Source organism: Salmo salar, chromosome 04 (assembly GCF_965601325.2).
Source record: "Salmo salar chromosome 04, fSalSal1, whole genome shotgun sequence".
Classification (NCBI taxonomy): domain Eukaryota; kingdom Metazoa; phylum Chordata; class Actinopteri; order Salmoniformes; family Salmonidae; genus Salmo; species Salmo salar.
In genome coordinates, this window is record NC_138294.1 from 77,974,142 (window position 1) to 77,986,819 (window position 12,678).

The 12,678-nt window shown below is 43.2% G+C and overlaps 1 protein-coding gene across 3 annotated transcripts in view; it reads left to right on the forward strand.

Moving 5' to 3' along the window:
* gramd1ba (GRAM domain containing 1Ba) overlaps positions 1–12,678 on the forward strand; it is an 80,723-nt gene that overhangs the window by 28,873 nt on the left and 39,172 nt on the right. For all 3 annotated transcript variants that reach the window (XM_082974726.1, XM_082974724.1, XM_082974725.1), the window contains exon 2: positions 1,406–1,646. In XM_082974726.1, the coding sequence (XP_082830852.1) occupies positions 1,512–1,646 (135 nt within the window). In that variant the 5' untranslated portion in view covers positions 1,406–1,511. The remainder of the gene's footprint in view (positions 1–1,405; positions 1,647–12,678) is intronic.

A 12,678-nucleotide genomic window follows, 5' to 3' on the forward strand; every position in this document is an offset into this window, starting at 1 on the left:
AGCCCCCAGCCAGGCTGTGTTGCAGCGCAAGGTCGAATAGGTTACATACGAAACTTTTAAAATGGCTACCGCAGCATTTATTTGACTATAAATGTGATCATACTTGACTTTTTATTTGCAAATGCGAGTGAAATGCTCGAACTGTGGAGCCCTGACCACCCGCCAACGTGGCTGGTGAAATAGACATCTTACCCACCAACGTTGCTGGTGAAATGGACATCTTACCCGCCAACGTGGCTGGTGAAATAGACATCTTACCCGCCAACGTGGCTGGTGAAATGGACATCTTACCCGCCAACGTTGCTGGTGAAATAGACATTTTACCCGCCAACGTGGCTGGTGAAATAGACATTTTACCCACCATCGTTGCTGGTGAAATGGACATCTTACCCGCCAACGTGGCTGGTGAAATGGACATCTTACCCGCCAACGTTGCTGGTGAAATAGACATTTTACCCGCCATCGTTGCTGGTGAAATGGACATCTTACCCGCCATCGTTGCTGGTGAAATGGACATCTTACCCACCATCGTTGCTGGTGAAATGGACATCTTACCCGCCAACGTTGCTGGTGAAATAGACATTTTACCCGCCATCGTTGCTGGTGAAATGGACATCTTACCCGCCAACGTGGCTGGTGAAATGGACATCTTACCCGCCAACGTTGCTGGTGAAATAGACATCTTACCCGCCAACGTGGCTGGTGAAATAGACATCTTACCCGCCAACGTGGCTGGTGAAATAGACATCTTACCCGCCAACGTGGCTGGTGAAATAGACATCTTACCCGCCAACGTGGCTGGTGAAATAGACATCTTACCCGCCAACGTTGCTGGTGAAATGGACATCTTACCCGCCAACGTGGCTGGTGAAATGGACATCTTACCCGCCAACGTGGCTGGTGAAATGGACATCTTACCCGCCAACGTTGCTGGTGAAATAGACATCTTACCCGCCAATGTCAAAATCCACCCGCAGGTGGCAGGTGTTCATTTTAGGCCCTGTTGATTTTGTTGAGTCACTCGGGTATCATATGAACACACATAAGACATGGAAAAATGTGTTGAATTTCTGGAAATTAGCTTTAAAACTGCAACATTTTCTTCTTAACCCCATGGCAAAAGGTGTAGAATTGCAGGAAATGACCTTTTAAAAAGGCTAAATGTTCTCTCTGACATCAACAGGGGTGTGGGGTTGCAAGGTCGGGATTTGTTACTATGCTGATAAATTATCATATCCATCCCTACCTTTTACACCCCTGTGTGACTGAACCTTCTCAAACAATAGTTGAGTACCCCTGGAGTACACATTTGGATCTCAAGGATTCAGCCCATAAGTGCTGTGAGTATCGCAGAGTTTAAACAATTATTTTAATCATTCCCTCTCTCTCCATCTCTCACTGACAGCACTGCCAGCAATTCGAACCGGAGCACGCCTGCTTGCTCGCCCATCCTGCGCCATCGCTCTCGCTCGCCCACACCCCAGCAGAGCTTGGAGCACAGTGGTGAGAACATGGTGGAGAAGGGCCACTTGGACCCCGCCTCTGACAAGGACAAGTCCCCCTCCACCCCAGAGCAGATGGTGCAGCGCACCTACAGCCAGTCGGTACACTCCGCCACACGCAGCAGTGGAGGCAAGAACTCCAAGGTGAGCCCATGCACCTGGACCAGACATACATTGGATTTAACACACACATGGGCCAAAACACAATTGTGTATAGGTGGTGAAGATTTATGCAGTAACGCACATACACACACGCATGCATATCATACACAGTACACACACACAAAAAATACTCCACATTACATACCTATCATGCTCTTAAATCTCCATTGCAGGAGGGTTCCCTCCTATCTCAGTCCTTTAATCTTCGAGAAATAACCATGCTCTGGTCTGGACCAGGGGCCAATGGGCAGGTGTGGACACGCCCCAAATACATAGCCTCTCTTGCCCGTCCACTGCATATCCTCACACATTTGCTCTGCCTTTTAATCACATCTTCACAGGACAATAAAGTTGTTTGCCTTTTGGGCCTTCTGATCCGCTGGGGCTAAAAAGTAATCCACGCTCTCACAAAAGAAGAAACAGCAGAGATCTCGGTACAAATGGTAAACTCGATTACTTCATCCCAGTTGAAATGAATATACTGTAGAATGAACTTCAGTGCGGGCTGTCTGAATGAAATCGACAAAGTTCTTGTGTGAAGAATGTTTGTCTGCCACTCAGTAGTGGATTTTGAAAACCTGCTTCTTAGTCAAGTATCACCGTAAGGTTGTTCTCAACCTTTTTCACATCCCATTCCATCCTCATTTCCACCGTCAGGGATTGACTTGTCCGTCGGTTGTCATGCCATGTTACTCCTCTGTTTTACTTTCGAGACATTGTTACGTTTCTGCACCAGCTGCACCATGTTAAAACCACTCACAATCCAAGTCTTTAACTTGAAATTCTTATGGATTTCTTTTTTCTGCCTTAGGTGTTTGCTGTTTATTTGTTTTTGTTTTCTGATTTTCTTTGTTCTTCTTCTCATGCATGCTAGTCTCACAAGCGACTTTCCAAAGTAAGCATCAATCTTTTTCTGGTCTTTCTCCTCTCCTTCCTGCTAGCTTGTGCTCATGCCTGGTGACTTTCCCACTATCCCTGCAATACGCTAATTGTTTCTCCTCTATGCCACCCTACATTATGCTAAGTTAACGTATGCCTCTATCCTGTTCTTACCTATGCTACCTTACTCTACCTGATGAGACTGCCCAACCATCTCTACGCTAAACTATGTTAGCCTAATCTAGCTTACCCCTTGCTAACCAACTGTATTAGCCTACCCCTTGCACTGACCTGATCTTGTTTCCCTCATGCCATGATAGCTAGAAGCGCTAACTCACTTCTTTGCCCTGTGTTTACCTATCCCACCCTGTAACACCTCTACTATTTTCTAACCAACCTTTTTATTTATTAGACTTGGTAATCCTAAACTCCATTTCTCCTTACTCTATGCTGCTCTATATCAATACCGGTTACCAGCTTTTTTCTGGAGAACCTCATTTCTATACTGCTTGAGCACATGTTAAAATGGTTAACCATGGTAACCGGAAACCCTCAGTCTATTCAACATTACCCTAAATTACCATTACTTAACTTTCCATCTCTCTATCACACCACATTATCCAATCCTATCTTAAAGGTACGCTCATCAATATGATGTCATCATACAGCGCTGGGGACAACTTCCTGTTTACAGACAACTGAACTCAAATCTGCCTAGACTGACACTATTAGCTTTTTACAATTTATGCACTCCTTTGAGGCATGCCCACTTTGTGAAGAGTTTAGTTGTTGTTGACGTCTATAAGCGGGAAGTGGCCCCGCTTCGTATGATATCATATTGCAGTGTACCTTTTACCCACCCATCCCCACATTTACCTTTCATCTGCATACACAAGGCTAACTTATTACTGACTAAAATCGAATGACTTTCTAAGAGTGGGCTATACTAAGAGTGGGCTATACTAAGAGTGGGCTATACTAAGAGTGGGCTATACTAAGATTCTATACTAAGAGTGGGCTATACTAAGATTCTATACTAAGAGTAGGGCTATACTAAGATTCTATACTAAGAGTAGGGCTATACTAAGATTCTATACTAAGAGTAGGGCTATACTAAGATTCTATACTAAGAGTGGGCTATACTAAGATTCTATACTAAGAGTAGGGCTATACTAAGATTCTATACTAAGAGTAGGGCTATACTAAGATTCTATACTAAGAGTAGGGCTATACTAAGATTCTATACTAAGAGTAGGGCTATACTAAGATTCTATACTAAGAGTAGGGCTATACTAAGATTCTATACTAAGAGTAGGGCTATACTAAAGAGTAGGCTATACTAAGATTCTATACTAATAGTAGGTGTATATACTAAAGAGTAGGCTATACTAAGATTCTATACCAAGAGTACGGCTATACCAAGAGTACGGCTATACCAAGAGTACAGAGTACGGCTATACCAAGAGTACGGCTATACCAAGAGTACAGAGTACGGCTATACCAAGAGTACGGCTATACCAAGAGTACAGAGTACGGCTATACCAAGAGTACGGCTATACCAAGAGTACGGCTATACCAAGAGTACAGAGTACGGCTATACCAAGATTCTATACTAATAGTACGTGGTTGCAGCGCGATTTGTCAAGGCAGGATACTCTGAGTGCAGCCCAATACAGAAATCTTGCAGTGGCTTCAGATTTAAATTTATTTTTCACAAAACCGCTTGTTGCAATTTCGATGAGGCTCTCTTGTTCAGATATCGGTAAGTGGACTGGAGGCAGGGCATGAAAGGGATAATGAATCCAGTTGTTTGGGTCATCCGTTTCAGAAAGTACCTGCATAATTGCGCACCCAGCTCACTTAGGTGCTTCGCTATATCACATTTCACATTGTCCATAAGATTGAGTTCATTTGCACACAAAAAATCATACAATGATGGAAAGACCTGTGTGTTGTCCTTGTTAATGCAGACAGAGAAGAGCTCCAACTTCTTAATCATAGCCTCAATTATTTTGTCCCGCACATTGAATATAGTTGCGGAGAGTCCCTGTAATCCTAGATTCAGATCATTCAGACGAGAAAAAACATCACCCAGATAGATAGGCCAGTCGTGTGAGAAACTCCTCATCATGCAAGCGGTCAGACTAGTGGAAATTATGGTCAGTAAAGAAAACTTTAAGCTCGTCTCTCAATTCAATTAATGTGATTGGATGTTAATTATTTGTCTAGGCTACCTGTATTTGACATTGTGTTATTTCGCTGAACACTAGATTGTTTAATCAGAGCCGGTCCTGACCTCCCTGGGGCCCTAAGCAAAATTCTGCTAAGGGGCCCTCCTACCTGACCCGTGAGAACATGTAAACCATTTACCATTGTCACACCTGACACCTCAGTGCTCCCACTACAATCCTCCCTCCTTTAAAACTGTTTGCTCCATCTGTCAGTCTAAGAATTAGACCAATACAGAACAGAATGAGGTATAAACAAACAATGTTTATTGAATAGAATATTTTCTATAGAATCTTAAGATAAGTGAATATTAACAAGAAATTGTAGAAAATAATACAATATAACACTGAGCTTTGCCTCTGCTGCCTGGTAATTAGTCCAATCCTCACAATATTATACAGTTAGCTTTGTCAATACAGTGTAAACACAAGCTATGGCTGCAGCTATATGTCTTAAAATAGTCAAATAAAACCTATACATCTGTGTGATTAACTTTGGTTCCCTCTACAGCCTGGGCATTGTCAGTATCAGCATGGACACCAGTCTATCTGGACTGTCTGGAAGATATTGAGGAAGTATGTCACATAGTTAAGCAGTAATTTACACAAATGCACTTCTGCTATACAATCTTAAATGTTACTAAGTGTATAAACATTTGAATGTTTGAATTAAAATCTTACCATCAAAATATTCCTCTTCTTCACTTTATTGAGGCAAAATCATCAATGATGTCATCATAGGACGTGTTTCTCCACGTCATGATTAATGCTCATGATGGCCAGACCACTCAAACGTTCCTGTGACATGGAAGACCTCAGGTAGCTTTTGATGAGCTTTCATTTTGAAAAGCTCCTTTCTGCCAATGCTACTGTTACTGGTAGGGTGACTGCAATTCGTAGGGCTATCCAAAGGTTAGGATAGAGTTCCTCCAGGTTTTTCTCACAAATAAAGAAAAGCAGCTCAAAGGCCTCCAGTGTCTGTTGGCAGATCAGGTCAATTCTGAATGTCGTGTGCCAGATCCATTCCACTGATGTCACAGTCATCTCTGAAGGTTAGTGTTTTCAACTTCCATGCAGTGAGCCTTTAAAGATTCACTGGACATCTGAGAGGCAGTGCTGAAGTTCAGCAGCACTCCATATTTGGTTTTCACCTGGTTGAGTGTTTAGATCTCTCATCCATGGATGTCACAGCAGAGTCCACCGCAATGTTGAAGTAGTTGACTTCAAGGTTTTTCAGTGCATCAGTCACTGGTTCATCAGGAGCATCATAGCTGAAATGCCTCTTGCTGTTTCTCAGTCTCTTCTCTTTCAGAACAGCCTCCACATTAATTTCTTCACAAATGCTTTTGGCTGTTATCTGGGCCTCAAAGAATCCAGTTTCCCGGTATGTAGTGAGGGAGGCCTTTGCATTTGAGATTAAATTCACTGCGATATCCAACTGCATTGAGGCGGATTGGAGGAGCTTGTTCACCTTGTTTGTCATTGTCAGTGTCTCACACCATACGACACAGCAAATCAAGAAGCGGTAAGACCCAACTTCCTCTGCAAGCGCTTGTGCCTCCACTTTGGCCACAGGATCGTTGATCGTCTGTCTGGCTTCCAGTAATGCCTCCTGAACCTCAGAAGCCTGATACCTGATTGCATGAACACTTTGGAGCCTACTCTCCCATCTTGTGTCACTCCATGACTTCACGGTTATGTTCACGTGTTTCTTCAAAACACTCCATCTTTGTGTGCCAGCTGAAAAGGTGAAGAGCTTTTACACATGCCCAAAAACCCAACTGCATCTTTTGAAGATTTGGCAGCATCTGCAATGATAAGGCTTAGAGTAGGTTCTCCACATGGGACGAACACGGCAGTCTGGCTTGTACTCCTTGGTGCTTGCCCTTCATGTTGGCCCCGTTATCATAATCTTGCCCTCTGCAATCTTCAAATGGAATCTTCAGCTCGTTCAGCTTATCTAAGATGACGGTGGACAGATTCGAGCCTGTTGTAACCTCAACATTCACAAAGCTGAGGAAGTGCTCCTTGATCTCTGGTTTTCCCTTTAAAACCACGCTTCTCAGAATAATGGACATTTGCTCCTGGTGACCAATGTCAGGTGTACAGTCCAAGATAATGGAGATGTACTATGAGTCTATTACTTGAGTCTCTTACTTGAGTCACTATTGCTTCCAGAATCTTGTCACTCACAATCTGTATCAGCTCATTCTGTGTGCACTTCCCAAGGTAATAAGCATGTCTCTCTCCATCTTTAATTTTGCTGAGATGATTTTCCACAACGTGGTCAAATTTAGCCAGTAATTCAACCTCGTTTAGGAAGTTTCCATTATCTGGTTGGAACAGTTTGTTTGTTTGAACCCCTGATTGCTAGGTTTCTTTCAGACAGACACTGAGTGATACTTATTAAACGTGTAAGGACATCCCGCCATCTCTTTCTTTCAGTCTCCAAAATTGTCATTTGTATCTGGACAAGTCTGTCCCCAACTTAGGTGCAGATCAAGTTCTCTCCACTTAATCATATTGTTTGTGTTCAGGACTATCCTCATGGTGTTTCAGAATGGCATTCATATTTGACCAGTCATTCACGCCTTCCTTTATTATTTTGTAGTCTTTTGTAGAAAAGAGCTTACAGCAAAAACAATAGTGTTGTTTTTGATTGAGTTTGAAAGCCAGCTCTGTAATAAGCCTGAATGGAAACCTCTTCTAGGCTTGTCTTTAGGGTAAGAACAATCCAGTCCTGGTTTGAATGGACCTCAGCGCACTAACTCAGTCCTCATAAAGTCTGTTAAGACTGGGGGCCAATCTGGGTCATTTGGTGGAGCAGCAACTGTTCTAGTAGGGTCTGAGCTGCTTGTATCTGATGCTGGCTGTACACCTCTGGTTGTGATAGTACTGGCTGAGGCTGCCTGTACTTCACCTGGGTCTGTGTTAGTACTTGCTGAAGAAGGCTGTATTGTACCTGTGTTAGTATTTTGCTGAAGCCAGCTGTACTGGGTCTGTGTAAGTATTTGCTGAAGCTGCCAGTACTGGGTCTGTGTAAGTATTTGCTGAAGCCGGCTGTACTGGGTCTGTGTAAGTATTTGCTGAAGCCGGCTGTACTGGGTCTGTGTAAGTATTTGCTGAAGCCGGCTGTACTGGGTCTGTGTAAGTATTTGCTGAAGCTGCCAGTACTGGGTCTGTGTAAGTATTTGCTGAAGCCGGCTGTACTGGGTCTGTGTAAGTATTTGCTGAAGCCGGCTGTACTGGGTCTGTGTAAGTATTTGCTGAAGCCGGCTGTACTGGGTCTGTGTAAGTATTTGCTGAAGCCGGCTGTACTGGGTCTGTGTAAGTATTTGCTGAAACCGGCTGTACTGGGTCTGTGTAAGTATTTGCTGAAGCCGGCTGTACTGGGTCTGTGTAAGTATTTGCTGAAGCCGGCTGTACTGGGTCTGTGTTAGTATTTGCTGAAGCCGGCTGTACTGGGTCTGTGTTAGTACTGGCCGGATGTGGATCAACTGAGTCTGTGCTTGTACTGGTTGATGATCCAGCATCTCCCTCTACTGACAAACTTAAGCATAGCACCTGTAAATTATAGATAACAATACTATGATTCATTTTATCAGCTGCATCAGGCCCATTTAAACTGGCTCCCCCAGATTTCCTTTTATACATTCTCAAATATAAAATACTATTTATACTATGGCTTGGCTGAATACTTGATGGTTATTATTTACTGAGAGATGTGCATCCATATTGCCCAGTATTCCCAGCTAATCAACATTTTAAATTCAATATATAAATCAATAGTCAATGTCAATCCATTGCTTTCCATCTTGCATTAGTCTAGAGTTGTAACTAAACCTTGACTGAGAGACTAGATAATCATTGTCTTGTTTTTAAATGATGTGCACCTATGAGAGGTGCCATCACGCCCATATATTTTCTGGACTGGTCCTCACAGAGGTTGCTGCTGGAAAGCTCAAGTTTCATTGCGTGCACGCACATATGAATGCATGTTCACGTGCAACGCGGTTATCTTTTCCAAGCTGCAGTTTATAAACATCGTTGGCGTTTTATCCAACGTAATAAATAGTTGTATTTCACTCTCACTTGTCAGGCACAAAGTCACAGAACACAGCCCTGGAAGTGGCTGGCAAGCAAGCAAGCAAGACACAGACAGACCAAGAGATGCACTGCCCAGCTAGGTTAGCAAGACAGACAGACTAGAGAGAGATGCACTGCCCAGCTAGGTTAGCTAGACAGACAGACTAGAGAGAGATGCACTGCCCAGCTAGGTTAGCAAGACAGACAGACTAGAGAGAGATGCACTGCCCAGCTAGGTTAGCAAGACAGACAGACTAGAGAGAGATGCACTGCCCAGCTAGGTTAGCAAGACAGACAGACTAGAGAGAGATGCACTGCCCAGCTAGGTTAGCAAGACAGACAGACTAGAGAGAGATGCACTGCCCAGCTAGGTTAGCTAGACAGACAGACTAGAGAGAGATGCACTGCCCAGCTAGGTTAGCTAGACAGACAGACTAGAGAGAGATGCACTGCCCAGCTAGGTTAGCAAGACAGACAGACTAGAGAGAGATGCACTGCCCAGCTAGGTTAGCAAGACAGACAGACTAGAGAGAGATGCACTGCCCAGCTAGGTTAGCTAGACAGACAGACTAGAGAGAGATGCACTGCCCAGCTAGGTTAGCAAGACAGACAGACCAAGAGATGCACTGCCCAGCTAGGTTAGCAAGACAGACAGACTAGAGAGAGATGCACTGCCCAGCTAGGTTAGCAAGACAGACAGACTAGAGAGAGATGCACTGCCCAGCTAGGTTAGCTAGACAGACAGACTAGAGAGAGATGCACTGCCCAGCTAGGTTAGCAAGACAGACAGACTAGAGAGAGATGCACTGCCCAGCTAGGTTAGCAAGACAGACAGACTAGAGAGAGATGCACTGCCCAGCTAGGTTAGCTAGACAGACAGACTAGAGAGAGATGCACTGCCCAGCTAGGTTAGCTAGACAGACAGACTAGAGAGAGATGCACTGCAAGCTAGCACATCTACTTAATGTTAGTTATTTGCTGACATCAAACTTGGAGAGGAGAGAACACAAGTTTACCTGATTTCTGTTCCCGCAATTCACTCTCATGGTGTTTTTTTTCTCTCTCTTTTCATGACCAGAAGGATAGTTCTGCTTCATCCTCTTATCCAAGTTGTAAACATTGACACCTGCTTTGACATGAGAGGGAGGCCGGGCCCTTGCATAATTTGCGGGGCCTTAAGCAAGTTGCGTAGTGAGCGTATAGGGCCTCCCGGCTCTGGGTTTCATTTTATTTTTGGCAGTGAAATGAGGCTACTCAGGCGAGGGGGAAAAAACTAGCCCCGTTGGAAAATAGAAATGGACTGTTTGAAAATGTGAAGAGAAAAAAAAAATATTAAAATGTTTTTATTTGGCGTACCCCAGTTTGGGAATACCTGCCTTACACTATTCTATGGACTTTGTTATCCTAACCTTCTTTAACTTCTTGACTTTGCCTGACTCGTTGCGAACGGTGTGAAGACCATTTCTTCCTAACAAAGACCGATTAGATTAATTTGCCAGAATTGTACATAATTATGACATTGAAGGTTGTGCAACGTAACAGCAATATTTAGACTTAGGGATGCCACCCGTTAGATAAAATACGGAACGGTTCCGTATTTCACTGAAAGAAAAAAAACGTTTTGTTTTCGAAAATGATTGTTTCCGGATTTGACCATATTAATGACCTAAGGCTCATATTTCTGTGTGTTTATTATATTATAATTAAGTCTATTATTTGATATTTGATCGAGCAGTCTGACTGAGTGGTGGTAGGCAGCAGCAGGCTTGTAAGCATTCATTCAAACAGCACTTTCCTGCATTTGCCAGCAGCCCTTCGCAATGCTTGAAGCACAGCGCTGTTTATGACTTCAAGCCTATGAACTCCTGAGATTAGGCTGGCAATACTACAGTGCCTATAAGAACATCCAATAGTCAAAGGTATATGAAATACAAATGGTATAGAGAGAAATAATAATTCCTATAATAACTACAATCTAAAACTTCTTAACTGGGAATATTGAAGACTCATGTTAAAAGGAACCACCAGCTTTCATATGTTCTCATGTTCTGAGCAAGGAACTTAAACGTTAGCTTTTTTACATGGCACATATTGCACTTTTACTTTCTTCTCCAACGCTCCAAATTGAACATGTTTCATTATTTATTTGAGACTAAATAGATTTTTATTTATGCATTATATTAAGTTAAAATAAAGTGTTCATTCAGTATTGTTGTAATTGTCATTATTACAAATATATATATTGGCTTTTTGTGGTCCTCCAATAATCGGTATTAGCGTTGAAAAATCATAATCGGGCGACCTCTAGAACGGACCCGAGGACAACTACACACATTTCCGTATAGACCTGGTCGGATCCAGATCCAGTCCGATCCGAGTGAGAGAAGCAGCAGACAAGTCCATTTTTAAGCTACTTTATTAACCGGAGCCGATAAAGCGTGAGGGAGAGGAGGTATAGGGAGTCGATGCTCTAACAGGGGCCGTGCTGTGTGTGTAGGCTACTGTAAGTGTGAGTGAGTGACACGGTGCAGGGCGGAAGGAGGGAGGGAGGGAGAGACGGCCACCAACCATTCCAACTTGTGCTATAGTTGATAGCTGCCGTAGATGGGTTATTTATCATCCAATATGATTATGTAGTACCAGTCTTGACTGCATCAAACTAGGAGAAGCTAGTTATGCTAGCTAGCTAGCTAGCTAGGCTAATTGACGTTGCATGCGCTTTCTCATCCTACAGTTACAAACAACTCCATTCAGAATAGAAAGTAGCAGCCTACCTGTTGGCTCTTGGTCGTTGTAGCCTATCCTTCTACTTTAACTTTTAATTCCATCTTCCATTGATTTAGATATCTCCCAACTTTTGCCACACAATGCCTGTAGCCTATTGCTGCATTGATGACTTCAGATTGGCCAACAACAAGCTACATGCACCACTCTCGTGAAAAGCAAGAGCAGCAGCATAAATCATAATGTCTCTCTCTCTACTGCAGCAGTCGCATTCAGATCTGTACGGGTCCTTCTGGAAAAGTCAGTTTAAATGACCAACCCCGAGACCCGTGAAAATCATATGAGATTCGACATAGACCCGTGACATTATTTAAAATTTTGGATCCGGACCCGCTCTGGCCCCGGATTGGGTCTTGGGTATTCGATTACAGGTGGATCTGTGAAGACCTTTATTTGGAGTACACACTCTCATATCTTCAGCCTCTCCAGCCTGAGTTATGACAAGCAGGACACAATGAACATAATCAACATATATATATATATCACACACACACACAGTTGAAGTCGGAAGTTAACATACAGTCTTGGCCTTTTTGAATGACACAAATATTAATTTTCACAAAGTCTGCTGCCTCAGTTTGTATGATGGCAATTTGCATATACTCCAGAATGTTATGAGATGAATTGCAATTAATTGCAAAGTCCCTTTTTGCCATGCAAATTAACTGAATCCCCCCCCAAAAACATGTCCACTGCATTTCAGCCCTGCCACAAAAGGACCAACTGACATCATGTCAGTGATTCTCTCGTTAACACAGATGTGAGTGTTGACGAGGACAAGGCTGGAGATCACTCTGTCATGCTGATTGAGTTCGAATAACAGACTGGAAGCTTCAAAAGGAGGGTGGTGCTTGGAATCATTGTTCCTCTGTCAATCATGGTTACCTGCAAGGAAACACGTGCCATCATCATTGCTTTACACAAAAAGGGCTTCACAGGCAAGGATATTGCTGCCAGTAAGATTGCACCTAAATCAACCATTTATCGGATCATCAAGAACTTCAAGGAGAGCGGTTCAATTGTTGTGAAGAAGGCTT